Raw genomic sequence first — 19,604 nt, 5'->3', positions numbered from 1 at the left:
AAGTTTGGAAATCGGGAGATATGCCATTCGGTATCGTGTTACCTTAAGTGGACCAATCTGATAAAATTTAACTTAACTAAAGGTATGTGTTAAAATGATAAAGGTTTGTCATATCTTACAGTTTTTTTTTGTATCAAATTTACCGTGCTGACAATTTTGTAAATTTGTTATTTGAGAAATTTGAAAAGAAAAAAGTGATATAAGATGTACATGTCTCTGATTAAATCATTACATGTAGCCCTTTCCATTTTGTTGGCTCAAAAGACTTGATTGGTAATTATATTTCAAAAATTTATAACTCAAAAACTACTGATTGTAATTAGCCATTTTTTTCCGAGAATGACGTTTGATTATAACATTTTGAAAATTCATTGATAATTTTCCCTTATATCACATGTTTTCGAAATAATTCCAGAACGAGATTTCAACCTTGAGATACCTGCTAAGAGAATTAATCAAGCGAATTGACTGTATACATTTCTCCATTAGGTTTACAGGCCACAATATTTCAGAGCATTATTTAACCAATCGTTCGATTTTTTTTATATAACTAAGGCCGTTAGTTTTCTCGTTTGAATTCGGTAACATTGTCATTTCGGGGCCTTTTATAGCTGACTATGCAGTATGAGTTGCTCATTGTTGTAGGTCGTCTGGTTACCTGTGGTTGTTAATTTCTATATCATCTTGGTCTCTTGTGGACAGTTGTCTCATTAATAATCATACCACATCTTTTTATATATACTGTTAAGAGTGTGTGTCTTCATTTTTAACAGATAGATATTATCGTAATTAATTACCAGGCCTTTTAATGTTTGCTTTTTCTTTTGATGAGAGCAATGTTTTATCTCTTGAATTGTCAAGAATTTCATTCTCCCTGTGAAAAGCAAATGGCTTTTCCATTTGCAATTTGGACGCTCACCTCGTAAAAACGCGCGTGACATCCCGGGGAAAATTGATAACCATACCCGGGGCTATTGGTTTTGTAACTACCTGCGTTAAGCAATCAAAATCCTAGAAAATACTTAGCCGGGATAAAATTACGACACTGCCATAAGTAATTAAAGATGGCCTATTTTGTCTTTGCTTTTGATTCATTCATAGTGGCTTTGCCTCGTACATACACACATTTATTCTAAATCCAGTTGTTGGCATGATACGGGCTATGTTCCTCTTTTATGATAGTTTGATACTTAACCCCAAACGGGAGGGATTGTGCTTGTTATTTATATGATGAAGACATAATCTTTCAATTAGTTAAATTGAGGTTTGGAGCTGGCATGTCAGCAACTGCTAGTAGTCATTTGTTAATGTATGTATTATTGTCATTTTGTTTAGTTTTGTTTGTTACATATTCTTACATCAGACTCCATGATTTTTCGTTTCATTTCATTTATGTATAAAGCACCGGTTTATATATAATCGGAGTTTAATAAGACGTACAATACAAGTAAACTTATATTCACCTTCAGGTGGGGATTTTCTTGCTGTATTAAAGTCCCATTGGTGATCTCTCCGTTTTCTTGTTTTCTGCTATTTCGGCGGTTTTTTTTTCTCTTTGACACATTCCCATTTCCATTCTCAATTTAAACAGTAAGCAAAGTTTGGTGTAAAAGCAGCCTTATGTGTAGATTTATTTTTCTTAACAATTTTATTTCATCTAGTTAACTGTGTTTGTGTTTGTGAGTTGCTCAGTCTGACTTATTGATGTATTAATTTTGTATATATTCGGTAGACTTAAATGAAATACAATTTGCTATTTTTTTTATTGTAAATTACATAAATTACATTAAAATATTTCAAAATCTTTCAGCGTGGCATCAACGTTAGTCTGTGATAAAGTTATCTACAAAAAGACAAAACAATCGTAACTGAAAAGACGTATCATTCATAATCCATAATAATACAAAAGATATATAAATAACTACACATTTATCAAGTGTATGCGAGTTCGCACCTAAAATACAATTTATTACAAAAAAAATATTTTAATGTTTAACCTAAAATTCTTTAAATCAATATAATAGTAAACACATTTGAAGGATACGTAGGGGGATATCAAGTTGAAACTAAATAAAACAATAAAATGATAGTCATTAAGTTACACGTGAACATTAATTATTTCTGGATTGTTGAAGTGATGACACCTATTTGTGTAGTCAAAAACTTAGTATACAATGTTGTATATCCTACATACTTTTTTTATAAAGATTATAAAATGGAGTTTATTGGTTGTATGCAATATTGTTTTTATTAAAACAAAAAGTCACAAGACAAATGATTAGATTGGTCCAAAGTATTTTAGATCTTAAAGATACATTTTCATAAAGGACATTTATAAAAATTCCACGTTAAGGTAAAACAATCAATTCATTTTATAAATACATGTATCATCTCTAAATAATGACCCCGCATCAAAAATATGGAAACTCTACAGTGTCTACTATGTCTGACTGTCTAATTGTTCGTTGTTTGTTCGACAACAGTTTTGATAAGGGGAAAAGCTAAAAACGAAATAATTATTGAGAATTGCAACGGGGAAAATGACTAAGTATACATATAGAGGAGGCCAATAAAACTTTGCACAGTTGTTGTGCATCATATTTACAAATGTAGATGTGCAGTAAATTTTTTCACGATATTCATAGCATAAATTTTGTAAAAATACATTTTTTTTAAATTGTCTTTTGTAAACGCAAAAAGGCAAATAAAATTTTGTTCAATTAAAGTGCATAATATATAGATGTGTATATTATACCATTGTTACATTTAGCTCTTGAATTTGCAAATATGGGTAATATTTGGTAAAAATAGTCATAAATTATGAGAAATGTCGTATGTAAACGTAAAAAATTCAAAATTATACGTTATTGCAACGTGATTGAAAGATTTGACAATTTCAAAGGAATGTTATATAAAAAAAGAAGACGTGGTATGATTGCCAATGTCCACAAGAAACAACAATGACGCAGACATTAACAACTAGGTCACCGGTTTATGCTTACTTTTGTTGAAAGATAACATATTTGAGAAGAATCTTCTGTAGTATGAAAAAAAAAGATTGTTTTCCAACAATATGTTGGTGTAACAATTTACTAAGTTTACAGCTTTTAAATTAGTATCCCTTATGTTAGCTTACATAAAAGTTAAGAGAAGCACTATTGATTTGGTTAGATATTATTTCTTCATTATATTAGTATTCATAACATATTTCATTTCACAAAATATATTTGATAAATTATTGCTATTACACAAACACATTCTTTTTTCTTTTTCTTTTCTTTCTCTCTTTTTTATCATTATGATCCGTGTTGCCATTAATATTGGGCACAGTGTTGTTTCCCAAAACATGTGCGTTATCGGCTATAGCTTAAATGTGTGTCGGAAAAATATTATTTCTATCCACAGGATTTAACTTTTGTAATTATATTTGGTGAGTATTTAAACTTTTTTGATTTATCTACTGATCTTTTTCTCATGTCGAAATGTCTTTTTCAATACCAAGAGATTACATTAATGCCATTCTATTTTTTAAAAGTCATATTATATGAGCAATTGACAAAACAATGTTCATAGTCTTCCTTTTTTACAATGCTTACATAAGTTGTTCTCAGTAATCATAGTAATAATCATCAAAGTCTCTGAAATAGAAGCAACAAAAAGTATTTGAATCCTCTCGAGGAATATAAGAAATTAAATTACTGTGAATGTAATACTTGATAGTGAAGGGGAAATAACAGTTGATGATAAAATTAACGGTACCAATTTTCTTGCACCAGATGCGCATTTCGACAATACATGTCTCTTCAGTGATGCTCGTGGACAAAATATTTAAAATCCAAAGCTTATATAAAAGATGAAGAATGTACAGCTGAATGTTTAAACTTAATAAAGCGCCCGGCCTAACAGCGTAAATGTGGAATTTTACAGAACAATTTGGGATGAATTTAAATCTTGTATAGTCTCTAATTTCAATTACTGCTATAAAAAAGGAGAACTGTCTAACATTCAGAAATTTGGTTAAATATCTGTAATTTATATATACAAAAATGCCCCCTTTTCACTAGACATTTATAGACATTATTAAAACAAATGATATAATTGATGAACAGGGTAATATCTCTGAAACTATCATCTTACCTAAACAATTCTTCGTACTGAAGATTCAATTAAAACTAAAGTTGAGCACAAAATAACTCTATAAAATATTCACACTTAAAGAAAGTAGTGATAAATTAAATGGTTTTCTTATGTGAGAAAAAATATTAAAGAAACATTTGAATTTAAAATTGAAAAATACCTTCGCTTTTTTTTTTAATATCTCAATGATAATAGACTGAACATATTTAGATGGAAACTTATTCACTACAAACTGCAAAGTAATGAACTTTTATAAAATTTGATGTATTATATATGCATACCAATTTGTTTCCTCTAAACGAAATTGTGTTAAAACTTAGTGTTCATAAAATAATTTAGAATAGCAATTTCTGAAATTTCCAATTGTTGGAAAATGAAAAATGTATCATTTGATTACCTTAGCTGTATTTGGCAAAACTTTTAGGAATTTTGGTTGTCAATGCTTTTCAACGTACTTTAGTTGGCCTTTTTTAACTTTTTGGGATTCGAGCGTCACTGATGAGTCTTTTGTAGACGAAACGCGCGTCTGGCGTATGTACTAAATTTAGTCCTGGTATCTATGATGAGTTTATTTGCTTTCACGAAATGATTTTTAACATTATTGGTTGACAACCAATGCTTACCAGAGTACATGTCGTAGCGCTTGGATTTTAACAAAACATGTATTAATTGAGAACACACCCTGAATAAAATGCATGTTTAAAAATGTAAAAAACATGAAAAAGGCAACAGAAGTAACCGATGTTCAAAAGTCATAAAACAACGGAAAAATAGAAACACATAAGTCCTACAAAAACAAACGTCAATGAAACGTACAAAGAAACGGAAATATTTGATAACAACTGCCATATTCCTGAATTGGTACAGGACATTTAAAAAAAAAGTGAAAATTTACACCATTTGACCAATGCCTTATATTTATAAGTTTCTTAACCTCACATAAAATGTTCAAGCGGTCCCCATGCTGACACGTCAGTTTTCTTTGGTTGATTTACCCATATGATTATCATGATTTTGTTTGCATAAAATAATTTCCTATTTTAGATTTATTCTGAATTTTTATGATCTTTGATAGTATATGTTTCATAATTAAGATTAAGATGAAAAATTTTAAACAACAAAAATTTGGAAACCTTGTATATTTCATACTATATAATTAGGGAGGCGGGGCTTATTTCATATACGGTCAGTAGTGGTTTTACGTCCCTTTATTTTCCAGATCAGATTAGAAGGGAGGCGGGGCTTATTTCACGGTTAGTAGTGGTGTTACGTCCCTTTATAAAAACAAAACGGGTACTGAGAAAGAATCTTAAAGATTTCAACAGACGAAGAAATTGATGATTACGATTGAAATAAATTCATTAAACACATTTTAACCTAACAAGTTGTTATTGTTGACATCTGTTTTTGAAGGATAAATGGAATAGTTTCTTAATGCTTGAAGACTTGCTTATTTTGATAGGTCACTAGTCTAAATTTCACCCGTTAAGATAGTCGATAAGATAAATTCGTTATATAGTGTGCTAGTGACATAAAACGGTCTATATGGAGTTAGTAAATTTCAAATGGGGATTCGGGCTTCGCTCTCACCCCATATGAAATTTACTGACCCCTTATATACCGGATTAGGTCACTAGCACACTATGTAACCAATAATATTTAGATAAAATAAATAGTAAAATAGAATAAATTAAAGGCTGTATTGAATACTTGCCCAGATTTACAAATTATTTGCTTTATGGAATCACAGTTTTCATCACCCCATTGATATTGGTAAGAAAAAACTAATGCAGCACAATTAGCAGGTCCAGCTCCAGCTTTATTCTTATTATCTGGTTGAATCGGTGTTCCTTGATACCAGTCAGTGTATGTCAAAGGTTGACCAGAAACCCAATCAAACGTGCCTTCAGTGTTATTGTCTTGGAGACCTATCCACCAGTCTATTAAAAGTAATTGACTTGCAAAATTTCTATATAATGTGAAATATATGAAAACGAGATAGAAAAAAAAAATATTCGAACATACGTGCACTTTGCTTAAAAATGAAGAGGCGACAGATGTCATTACAAACTTTAAAACACATAAGACAAAAACTGACATTGCCGTGGGGAAATTGCACGGCAAACTTCCCTAATTGGTTATAACTAATTGAACAAAGTAATTATTTGTCATGTTTGTCTTTGTTCGTTTTTAACCTTTACCGTTTAGTCCATGTTATTAGTAAAATCCTTGTGATCTAGCTCGGTAGTTTAACATACTGATCTTGAATAATTTGGCAGTAATTATTGTAATCTATGGTATTATTGTCTTTCCTCTTTGTTTCTGTTTTCTGTTTCTATGGCTGTCATACAAGTGAAAGGTTTAGTTAGCTATAAAAAGTGAAATCACATAAATACTAAACTACGAATGTTAAGCAACAATACATATTGGAATGTCCGTACTCGGGGATATCACAGGTTTTTTCTACTCTTTTGATGAATCTGATTTTGATTTTTGTGATTTGATAAGGGACCTTGGGTTTGAAATAATCCTTAGGGGTCTGGCTACCTTTTCACAAAGCCTTCTTAACTTACGACCATCGTATCAGTTAACGATCTGTTTACGTGTGGTTCTACGATCATGTTAGTGTGTTTCACAAAAGAACCACTAAGTTGATTGCAAGTTACGTCCTGTGTATCATCGTAAGTGTATCGTAAACCAGGTAGAGTGCTTTCTCTCACGTCCGCACTTTTACCGAGTATGGCATGCCAATTAAACATTATAAATAAATTATTACGGATGGCGAATTATGATGATGTTTTTTATATCAATATCAATGCAAGTAAGGCATAGCAGCTCCTTTTCAATAATCAAGATATGACACTTTTTTAATAGATGCCTAACGAGTTTAATAACATATTGCACAGGGAGGGATGCTATCAAACACTTTCTTTCATTGAAATTAAATTACTACGACGGCTGAGTGGACATGGTATATATTGTCCATTATATATATTAACGGCAACACTTACATACTCTATTTGAAGACAAAAACAGTTAAATGTATTAAACAAAACTATCCGTCACAGTAAGGGTCTGGTGGATTTGGGGCAACGAGAGGGGGGGGGGAGTCTTTAATTCTTTGTTCTGTATAATTTTTTTTTGCCATTATTATCTTTTCAATAAGAAATATGTTTATTCTAATCTTTGAATTATGTGTCCCTTTTGAATATGTCACTGCACTACACAAGTGACCACATTTATCAATTTTGATTAATATCTGATTGAAACCAAAAAGGAAAAATATAAATAATTTCAATTTGTTTGTAATAATTTAGATATATGGGATAACAAGCAGTAGATAAGATGAAATTAGTTATATTTGATCTTATCTAGTTTGCGATAGGAGGTGATAGTACTGAGAATTCGAAGTTGAGCATTACTTCTAATATGACGTGCTTCTTTCGCTGTGTGAATGAATCCATGCTCTTAATCCAATAAAAATTGTTTGCACATGCGTATATTGACTACTGCAGGATAATGAATTTAATCAAATTGGCCAGCATTTAATATATTTTATTAACTTAAAACACTTCCATACTCTTAAATGATGCACATGCAGTAACTAATTTATTTATCATGACTGTAAAAGAGGGACGAAAAATACCAAAGGGACAGTCAAACTCATAAATCGAAAAAACAAACTGACAACGCCATGGCTAAAAATGAAAAAGCCAAACAGACAAACAATAGTACACATGACACAACGAAAAGTAAAGAATAAACAACACGAACCCCACCAAAAACGAGGGGTGATCTCTAGTGCTCCGGAAGGGTAAGAAGATCCTGTCCACATGTGTAATGTGTTGCAATTCTAAATAAACATATTTGACTTAGATACGACAACCGTTCATGCTGGCTGTTCAAAACTCCCCCTCTGAAAAATGACGTTTCAAGTCGTTTGCTTGTTTACGAACAAAAAAAAAGGTTCATGGAAGAGCCTACACAAACGCTCTACACCTATGCAGATCGGACATAGAAATTACCTTAATTGACATAATCAGAATAATTGATGCAAACTATACTTTATTGTAGTTTTAAGATGGGTAAGCACTATATTCGTGTTATTTTAACCCTCACTATCGCTCTGGCAAAAATTATCACGAATATAATGCCTATCCATGTAAAAACTGCAATACAGTATACACTGTAGCTTGCATCATTTTTTTCTTAATTTTATAACATATACAGCAGCATTAGTTATCCGACATTGAGAGTAATCTAGAATCTGATAGAGCTGGGAACAGTATGTCAATATATATATGTTCCTAGATAGAGTATACATTTTATCACCAGAACTAAATTTTATCATTGAACTGTCCAACAATATTAATTCAGAAAAAAAAATCCAATCAATCAATTGAGAAATTTTAACGTTCATTTAACATTTATACATGTTATACGTAGTAAAAAAAACTTGTTAATCGAGCATTCGTCTTAAAGACCTTAGCAATAAATTGTTGTTTTAGATTGGAATGAATTAAGGATCGTACAAATATAAAAAAATGAAAACTTAGGAATCATTCCGACGAAAGCGACGTATTGATTCTGAAATCAACTTTAATTATGTTAATTGACCATAAATTTTAACATTATAAAGAAAGTAAGGTTTTTACTCCATCAGGCAAAGTTTACCTTTTTTTTGCATCCTTGGTTCAAAATATTCGGCTCAAAGCGTGATGGATGAATAGAGAATAGAGTTTTTTGTTGTCGGAGGTTATTGTGGTCTGAACTCTATCACGAACTGTTTTATCAGTGTTGTAATAATTTCTGACACAATGTAGGAGAAGAATGTAAGGTTAACTTTGTCTGCAAATTTATGGAAATTGGATTTGTGGTAAATTAGATTCAGTGAAAGATTTCCACGAAGAAACATCTTTTTACAAGAAACATCTACATTTGTGAAAAATAAAATTATAATTTATCTTAATTTTTGACAAAAATATAATGCATAAATATATATATATATATATCTATGTTCCAGAACAAATGAGTATTTTGACACGTATGTTTTCATCACTACTCGCATTCTTGTATTAATGCGTAGGGTGAAATTATTTCTTCACAGTACTATTCGTCGTCCCATTATTTGTCTGCATTAACTCGTCTTGATTATGCATGATTCTCCGTAGTTACACTTTTTTGCTTTTTAGTGAAAGTTACCCTTCTTAGCAGCTTCAAGCAGTGATGAATTCCATAACGGTTCTTTTAAAAAAATTCCGAAAATATCTTCAAAGGTCGGCTTGTTGCCATTTAAGCGTAATGAAAAAAAACGATAATAAGGTATAAAATGTGTAAAATCAAATGTGTGAAACTGCTTATTATTATTTAGTTACTCTTTTTATTATTATCATATAATAAAATGACCTTTGGTATCGTCTTTTTAATATCGTGACAAATAGAAGGGTCATACCTTATGAAGAGTTAAAGTATATTAACTACAAATTTATTAATTACCGCGACCATATGAGTATATACCCATACGGTCATGACCATACGGGTATAGTCCAAGTACTCATATAGTCCGGAACATAGCAAATAAAGAATGGGCAAATACATATGTTAATCAATAATCATAATATATCCGGAAGTCATATGTAAATGTTCCGGACCATATTAGTATTTTGACCATACGCGTATGGTCATGACCATATGCGTATACTCATATAATCCGACCATACGCGTATGGTGCGACCGCACGCGTATGGTCGGACCGTATGAGTATATATAGGTGTAATACCACCATTGATTTTTCCCGTGTCGTGTTGAAGAAACAGTAGAACATTTCTTACTACACTGCAAATTATATAACGCAGAACGATCTATTTTATTTGACAGTTTAAGAAAATTACAAATACAGAATTTTCAATATATTCAATATAACTGGATATAATTTTTTACCAATTGATACATACGTAAAAAGCACGAATAGAATGATACTATAAACGTATTACTTTTATAATACTTGTACAATAACTTGATTTTATTTTTATTACATAAAATAAAAGGGGTCTACCTACATTAGGAAGAACTCATTGAAATCTGTCCCCACAAAAAAAAACAAGAAAACTTGTTAATGGATAAAATGTTTGTTAAACTTAATTTAGATTTTAAAAAATAAAATGCAGCAAGATAAGTTAAAATAATACTGCCAATCTCTTGGTCCAAAACGTATGGTATTAGTAGTTCCCGAAGTCACGGTGTAAATAATAGGATACAAAATTTGATTACTAGATTGATTATTTGGGGGTCTCATGGTCAGTGAGGACAGTCGGGGTCAATACACAGACCACAACCATCCTCACTGAACAAAGGGACCATGACTCAAACTGGTCTCTTGGTATCTGTGGGAATTTCATATATAATATTTTTGTTTCTTTTAATTATCCCAATGTAGGTTACAAAAGTATGCGACAGTCTTTTTTTCTGGCGCATACATAATGTTTGGCAATTTTTCATTAAATAATTGCCACCGGGCTATCGGGAAGCAGTATCTAATCTCTATCTTCAGCGATGGACATTAAGATTCATTTATACACTTGTGTATATTTATTAGCTACTACTACCTTACACATCAAAGCATTCATCTATGTAATTAGCAATGCAACGAAACAAAAGCAAGAACGACAAAATAAACACTTTTATTTTACAAAAGTAAAACCACAACACATTAAAGACTCTGGGAAAAAAAACCTCACAACTTAAGAACTCACGTGTAGTAAACAAAACACGAAACACTAAGATTATTTTGATTTTTTTTTTTGTTCTTCCAAAAAACAATCACGATAAGTGTAAATAGGGCGCAAGTTCCATATCCGGAAAGTCGCCTCCCAAAATATCAATATAATAATAATAATAATAGATTTTCCCCTATTAGTCTTTGTTAAATTGGCATTTCAAAAACAATTGTACAGTATTTACCTTTATTTCAACCAAAGAAATACTTTGCATGAATAAAGTTAAATCGTTTTAAGTGCTACAGTGAAAATTTCACACAACATTTCATTGCATATAAGGAAGTAACCATCACCGGAAGTAAACAACCCAATTTTTACATTGTTATTTACTGGTTACCGGCTTTGATAACTATGTAACCTTAACTATCTGAAATATTTTATAAGACCATCAAATAAAAAAAGAATGATGCTTTCAGACATCCAACATACATGTTTATGACCCAGAAAAATTTAAGTGCATTGTAATGCAGGATTAATTTTCAACAACTTTCAAATTCAAGGGAATATGTTTTAGACCTACTTTTGTATACAACCGGATGTGACGTACCATGATTTGGTGGTATTACACCTATACTAGTTTGCTTATTTACAGGCCGGACCATATGAGTATTTGGACCATATACATATATAGGTATTTTTTTCAAATATTAATAAACTTTATCGAAAGAAAAAAAAACAATGGTTATACAAAAATCAAATATAGATGCCACAGTTAGTTTTTATCGCGAATCGAATTCTTAGATTTACGCTAAGGATGGCATTTACTTCCACACGGTACCATTACTTTTTCTGTATGAAGCCCAGGAGGTCATGTGGTCTAGCGGGACGGCTACAGTGCATGCGATTTGGTGTCAAGATATCTCAGTAGCATGGGTTCGAATCCCGGCGAGGGAAGAACAAAAAATTTGCGAAAGCAAACCATTGTTGGGTTGATGTTTAGACGAGTTGTATATATATACTATATATATATCAGTCTAAAAATTTGCACAACCGTAATTATATAAGATGTTATTATACGAAAATGTTGTTATTAAATCGTGTTGACAAATATTTCGGCTCAACAAATAGCCTTCTTCAAGTGTCACAAGTTGTGACCCACTGGATCTCAGAGTGATAAGATACATTGGTTAACACAAATATTTTTATAAGTATAAAAATTACACCAAACAGTGTTGGTATATACATTGCACAACAGTAAAATTATTATAGATTCCAGGACCGAATTTTACGCAGGATGTTTTGTTTTGTTTACAAAAGATTTGACGCTCATATAAAAACAAGGAAAACAAGATAAAAGTTAAGTATGAAGTTGAAGACCGATGAGAACCATTAAAATCCGAAAAATTTGCCAAATACAGATACATTTAGGTAGTCTATAATTGAACGTTTATCCTCGAATTTCAAATGATTTTTTGTAAAAAAAAGTGAACTTATTATGGCTTCCGAGCTGGTGGTACAGCAGACGACAAGCAGTCATTGGTATGCAGTCATATCTGTTTGACGTCATCGTTTTTGTGCAATTAGCTCTTGACACTAATGAAAGACACGTAATAAGGTGATACAGTTACAATTAGAAAGCATTACAACAACTTTCAACCAAAATGTATTAGAAAAAACTTATGAAATCCAAACAGGTAGATATCTCATATTCTTTCATAAGTTTTAATGTTTTATCAGCTAATTACTAAAGTATAGCTGTCTTAATTCTTTTAGTTTTGATTGATTTCAACACGCTTTTAATATGTTAAGCATGCCAAATTTCATATTGTAATACTTACCAATGCACTCTGCATAGATGCGCGACCACAAATTAAAGTGTATATTGTGTCATGAAAAGAAAATTGGGTAGCTGGACATCCTATAATAGATAAATTAATAAAAAGATCATTAACCATTTATCCGTATGATCGTATCACATTTTAGTTCCCGTTTAATTTACCAAAAGGAAATTCGCTTTTTTGTATGATCTTCTTTCGTTTTGTTGATTAATCATAATGAGCTTATTAAATTTCTTTTTCTAAGATTAAAAACGGAAATTCCATTTTCAAATGGCAAAATCCAACAAAGGGAACGCAACTGTCACATTCCTGGTTTGATACATACATTTCGTTATGCAGAAAATGGTAGATTATTTTTTTACTTAGCCTCGCACTGTATTACAAGAACACCTATTTACATTAAATTGAAAACAATATGTGAGCAAAATAAACACACAAAAAGCTAGAATGTAAAATACTTTGGATACAGCAGTCAACTTTGAAGTGTATTTTTTTTCCCCATAATAGATCCAAAAAAAATATTTGAACAAAGAACAACAAAATAGCCTATGACACGCTTAAATTGGCTTGGGTATCCTCCTCAATCTTGGATTTTTTGAAGAAGCAGATAACTTTGGTCTAGATATTTGATGAAATGTGGAAATTTTGAGAGTTGTATGTAATTTATGTAAACGACTTTTGATACCAATATAGAAAATTGTGTGTTTTATCATAATTATAGCTGTAATTTCTCAAACACCTCGTTTGTGTTTGGTTTGATTTTTTTCAACTTTGACAAATAAGGAGAGATAACTCAGATAAAGTAATTTTTATAATAGAAAGTGTAATGAATTTACCTATTTTAATTTGTAGCAAGAAAACAAGATCGGTGATCCCATTTTTTTCTTTTCTTATCTGAAAGCATGTTATAAGAGCAATCTTCTCACATTTTATCTAAAAGTTCTGATAGACAGTTTTCTTTTTAGCACACAAAATAAGATGTTCCATGCATAACCTATACAAAATCTGATAATTTTGCACAACCTGTAGCGTGGAAAAAAGTCCGGTGACCCATACTTTTCAATATTTTTGCAAAAAAGCATTAAAGAAACTTCATTTTGACAAGTTATCAAAATATTCAATTTTGATTAAGACTCCCTACCAACCTTTATATAAAGTTTATCAGCATACATCCGCTTGTGAAAGTTTATACAATTTTAAATAAAATGAAAAAATAGTTTAAAACGTAAAAAGATTTTGACCACTCTTTTGTTTCCCTTAAAGTCCCATAATCCTGTAAATCTCACAATTAAGATAAGAAAAAATGTGAGAATAGTTGTTCACGATATTAAATCATATGCATTCAGATGATAAAACAAAAATCAGCTAACCCTTTGAATGAACATTAACTAAATGTTTAACGTACCATCACATATCGGAATATCACCATCCCACCCGGAGTCTGTACATCTTAGAGATTGACTTTCCAGTAAAGTATATCGGCTTTTACATGAAAAGTTTGCAACATCCCCAATGTCTCTACCATTCACAGAAACCATTCCATTTGGTTGAGGTTGAAGATCTTCACATTGAACTGATTGAACTGACAATTGTAAGCGTAAGAAATAAACACATCATAGATACCAGGATTAAATTTTGTATATACGAAGACGCGCGTTTCGTCTACAAAAGACCCAATGTAATAATTATAATGATTATAATAATACAAATAATATAGTTAATTGTAATATTAATAATAATAATAATAATAATTATAATCATGATAATAATAATAATAATAATAATAATAATAATAATAATAATAATAATAATAATAATAATAATAATAATAATAATAATAATAATAATAATAATAATAATAATAATAATAATAATAATAATAATATAGTATTAATAAATGGGTAATTTTATAATGGACTGGTTATATATCCAAGGTCTGTAATAACGGCCCAAGGATTGCTGTAATGGCCCGAGGCAACGCCGAGGGCCATTACAGTAATCCGCGGGCCGTTATTACGGACCGAGGATATATAACCAGTCCATTATTAAATTACCCATTTCTTAATACTTTTATTAACCAGTTCTGAGGCAATAAAAATGGAATTGTATATTTTCTTAATTATTTACTGATAACAAAATTTTTCAACAAGGACAACAAATACAGATTGAATTAGGAACTTGTCTGATAATTATTAAGACTCTTGAGAGCTGGAAAAGTCATCCCGTTTCCTCTTCCCAGAAAATATGTTTAGATTTATGACTCCACCATTAATAACAGCGCCAGTTAGAATACTGAATGGATTACTGCAGTCTTTTCTATTGGCAATCATGTTACTTTTACTATTGTTAACAATGCTAGAAGCCTGAGATGGTTTTTCAAACATAGATAGCTCTGAATCATTTTCCTTGTCATAATGAATATCAAGAGTTTTTTCTTGAGAGGAAACAATGTGAATATCATATTCAGGACAGTCACTGGTATCCTTATCTGAATTCTCAGGTGCCGTTTCATTCTGATTGCTGGAACATGGAGGAATGACAACATTTAATATGATATTTGATGCCTGGTCTTGTTGTTTCATAGACGGAAAATTATAGTGTGAACGTCTCCTTCTCTGCAAGCATTTCGTACCTCATTATGTCATGAGACAAAACATCAAGCATGTCTTCGCCATTCTTGGCGTATCTGTCCGATATTTTTGCAGGAACAAGGCCTGCCATACTGTACTGTCGTCTGCGTCTATAGAGTTCCGGTTCTAAATATAGCACGCAAAATGTTGCTAAAAGAAGTTACGCAGTCCTGGACTTGTAGGTAATTCCACAGAAAAGTTGCACAGATCTTTTCAAAACATAAAATTGAAATCGAAGCGGACACTGATGTCAGCCATTTTTTTTTGGTTTTTCAACATTATTGCACGTGCTCATAAAGGACTGGCAACAAATCAATAATGGACCGGATATGAGTCATAATGGACCGGATAAAAGTCATATTGGACCGGGGTGACTATTTTGGGTAAAATAATGTATTGACACCTATTATAATGATAGGACAGTTAAGCTTATAATTATACTAACTGGTTAATAATAAAGTATTAATGAATGGGTGTTTTTATAATGGCCCTGTTATATTTTCAAGGTCTGTATTAATGGTTGCGGAAGTCTGTAATGGCCCGAGGCAACGCCGAGGGCTATTACAGACATCCGAGGCCATTATTACTGACCGAGGACATATAACAGGGCCATTATAAAAACACCCATTTCTTAATACATTTATTAACCAACTGAACTAAAGTGTATGTGTTGGTGCTAACTTGATGTACTGTCTTACTCTTTTAATGACAGTTTAGTTTAAACAAAATAATTTGTACTTCACCATTATAAAGCTTTAAATATACCAAATATCCAAGATATTAAGTTGAAAGAGATATGTGTTAAAAAACAGGATGAACAGTGATCCCTTTATATGATTCAAAAAGGTATTATACTCTTTACAACTTAGTTTTATTAACTTTATTAAAAACCCTAACAGGGCTTAATACAGACAAACTGGGCATTCATACAGGGCCATTACAGAAAAACAGGGCCATTACAGAAAAATAAAAGGGCCATTACAGAAAAACAGGGCCATTACAGAAAAAAACAGGGCCATTACAGAAAAATAAAAGGGCCATTACAGAAAATTTGTAATTTTTAATAAACAGTCACTTTTGGCAATAACGCACTTAGTTGGTTAATAAATAAAGGTATTATACTCTTAACAACTTAATTTTATTAACTTAATTAAAAACCTTTACTGGGCTTAATACAGACAAACTGGGCATTAATACAGGCCCATTACAGAAAAACAGAGCCAATACAGAAAAGAAACCAGGGCCATTACAGAAAAACAGGGCCATTACAGAAAAAACATTGCCAATACAGAAAAAAAAACAGAGCCATTACAGAAAATAGGGCCAATACAGAAAATATGTAATTTTTAATAAACAGTCATTTTTGGCAATAATGTACTTAGTTGGTTAATAATAATAAACAGTGTACTTGTGCAATAAATCTTCAAAATTCATGGCGTCATCAACGACATAATCTTAGTTTAAACCAATTTTTACTTTCAAATATTATATTTCTATACAATTAAAGGGTTATTGCATGAATATTGGTGATTATTGTCCCTCGTAGAATATATATATCGCTCGCAAGCTCGTGCAATATAAAATTCTACTCGGGACAATATTCCCCAATATTTATGCAATAACTCTATATAATAATAATGATAAAAATAATAATAATACTAAGAATTATTAATCAATTTTTCAGAGAACAACTGAAGGTCTCTCCACTAGATACGATATATTTTGATCCGATTAATATTATAATTTGAATACAAATATCATGTCCCGTGCCATATGATGGCTTACTTTAAATAAGAAACATAATGTGTTCTCCCGGGTTTGAAAAAAAAATATTTCTGGTATTATATGATAGGTTACTTGACAATAATCCAAAAAATGTATGGTTTTATATACTTTTTACAAGTACAAAAACAACCTACTTCTGGTTAACGCAAGGTCATTTCCACAGTTTTATTCTGCATACAACTTCAATGAATTTAGAACGTTAAGTTTACCTATGATTTTGACCTCAATTCCAAAGTCATAAGTCAAAGACCTCCAATCAAAACACCTTTCCAATGTCGACATCTCTTTCAACTAAAGTGTATGTGTTACGACATGTCGCAACTAACGACAAAATCATATGGTCGATATCATTTACGGTTTTTGAAAAGAAGTGAAAAAAGCCAATATTTAAAATTTTGAATATGACCTGAATCTTTGATTTTTGTTCTTAATTTTTTTGGACCAAGAACCATAAGTCAAAAGACAACGCTCCCCCTTCCCAAATACGTTTCTTTTAGTTACAAATGCATATCACTTATATCAAATGCATCAATTGAATTAACTCTAACTTAAAATCTCTATACCGCTTTGGTAAAAAAATCAAAACATCCTACGGATATCAGAGGCAATTTGGTACAATACATCTGTTGGTTTCTTTTCAAAGTCTTAGAAAAAACAGTGTTCAAAGAGATAACTCTTACATGAAAAGTATTCAAGTAAGTGGTATTTGTTTCAAAAGCGTATTAACTGTTCGATGTCATATACCAAATAACTAAACGACAGCTTGCAAAAAAGACAAACAGCGGAGGAAAAATGTTTTGGCGGAAGAAAAATTATAAATTTCAGAGAAAAAAAAACAATAGGTGTTTCTACTTTTTCGGGTTTTTTTTAATTAAAATTTTTATTTTTAATAAAATTATGAAAAATTGTAAAATCTTGTTAAACGTTTCACTTTCAGTGTCAACTTATAGAGAGTTGTATACTGATTTAAAAAAATATGTGGTTTCTATAACTTTCTGTTTGAATAGTATTAACTTGCCAAAAATACTCGCTTATTACTTTTCCAAAACTATATGTTTTTTTTTACTTCAACATTAAAGACGTGCAAACAAATCTATACTTCCGGATTACATAAGCTCACTTTCGGTTCCTTTTATCAAGGTCAAATAAATTGCAACCTAATGCATACTTTTCCCTGATATTAAAAATTTATATAGTTTTGTGTACTATCGCTTGAAATAGGGAAAAATGGCCTCTTTCGGTTTTAAAATATGTCCTTTGTTTTACATGTTCAATGTCATTTGTCTACTCACCGAATGTAAAAGATCACAAGACTTGTTTTTCAAATATAAATTTAAATTTATAGTAAAAGTTGATATCTAGAATGTCACCTTTGACCTAATTTTGAGGTTATTAAGCTAGGTCTTAAAATCAATTGACACTTAGTCTCCACTATTGGAGGGGACCATGAGTTTTATCCTAAGATAAGTGCTCGGTTTAACAGTGCAATAACTATTTGAAACCATATGCAAAAAATCTAAAAGACATCTTCCAAACCACTATGCACCTAAGAAGAAAAACAAATTGAATGAAGAAAAAAATATGATATGACTGTCCACAGACAATTGAAGATCTTTACGCATCATTTTCTTAATGATTGACGAGAAGCTACTTTGGTTTACTCAAAGTTACTTTTGGCTTCTCGCATAAGTTTCTTCATACTGATTTAAAAAATATACGGGATATATATATATATATAAATAGATCTTTTTCTGAAATAAGGATTTTTTTAAAATTGCAACTTCCAGTTTTAAAATATGACTTCCGGTATAATATTAAAGCATTATTCACAAAGATTTTAAATATATTGGGGATATTTGGGTACCTTCTGTGTATTGCAGCTAATTCACTGTCTCAATTGATAAGTTAATGTACCCTTTTTCCTAAATTATATTGTTTCTTATTACTTTTTCATAAAAATAAGTGGAAATGGCTTATGTAATATTATACCCTTTGCTGTTTCATTTTGTGTCATTCAGTATGTAATATTATACTATTTGCAGTTTCAAAAATTACATCCAGTTTGTTATATAATACCCTTTGCTCTTTCACTAGTGGCATCCGATATGTATATAATACCCTTTCCTCTTTCACTAGTGGCATTCACTATGTAATATAATACCCTCTGCTGTGTATCAATGTCAATCACCATCAATATGTGATATAGTTAAACAGTAAGGAAGGACTGTATCATGACTAGTGGTCATCTATACTCCGTAAAGGGTGTCAGACCATTTTAATTCATGGTGGTGCCACTCTCATCTTGACGATTTTTACTTTGAAACAATCCTGCCATAAATTAAATAAGTCTTATAACAAAAATCAATAATTAAGAGAAGAAAATCCTTATCAGAAATAAAAACATGAAACTGTGTATATAAGACACACCCGCGTTTAGTTGACCTCTTAAAGTGCTACATAAAAACGGATGTACCAAAATGAGAATACAGAATAATAAT

The 19,604-nt window shown here is 31.0% G+C and overlaps 1 protein-coding gene across 1 annotated transcript in view; it reads right to left on the bottom strand.

The window, feature by feature from the left end:
- LOC139502987 (uncharacterized) overlaps positions 1–19,604 on the bottom strand; it is a 46,933-nt gene that overhangs the window by 27,158 nt on the left and 171 nt on the right. Inside the window, exons 2-3 of the mRNA XM_071292658.1 lie at positions 14,097–14,273; positions 12,692–12,771 (exon numbers count right to left, since the gene is read on the bottom strand). Of these exons, the coding sequence (XP_071148759.1) occupies positions 12,692–12,771; positions 14,097–14,273 (257 nt within the window). The remainder of the gene's footprint in view (positions 1–12,691; positions 12,772–14,096; positions 14,274–19,604) is intronic.

The sequence above is a fragment of the Mytilus edulis genome, chromosome 14, assembly GCF_963676685.1.
Source record: "Mytilus edulis chromosome 14, xbMytEdul2.2, whole genome shotgun sequence".
In the NCBI taxonomy this organism is placed as follows: domain Eukaryota; kingdom Metazoa; phylum Mollusca; class Bivalvia; order Mytilida; family Mytilidae; genus Mytilus; species Mytilus edulis.
Note: the sequence above shows the minus strand (reverse complement) of the source record. Positions and strands in the feature narration are given on the sequence as shown.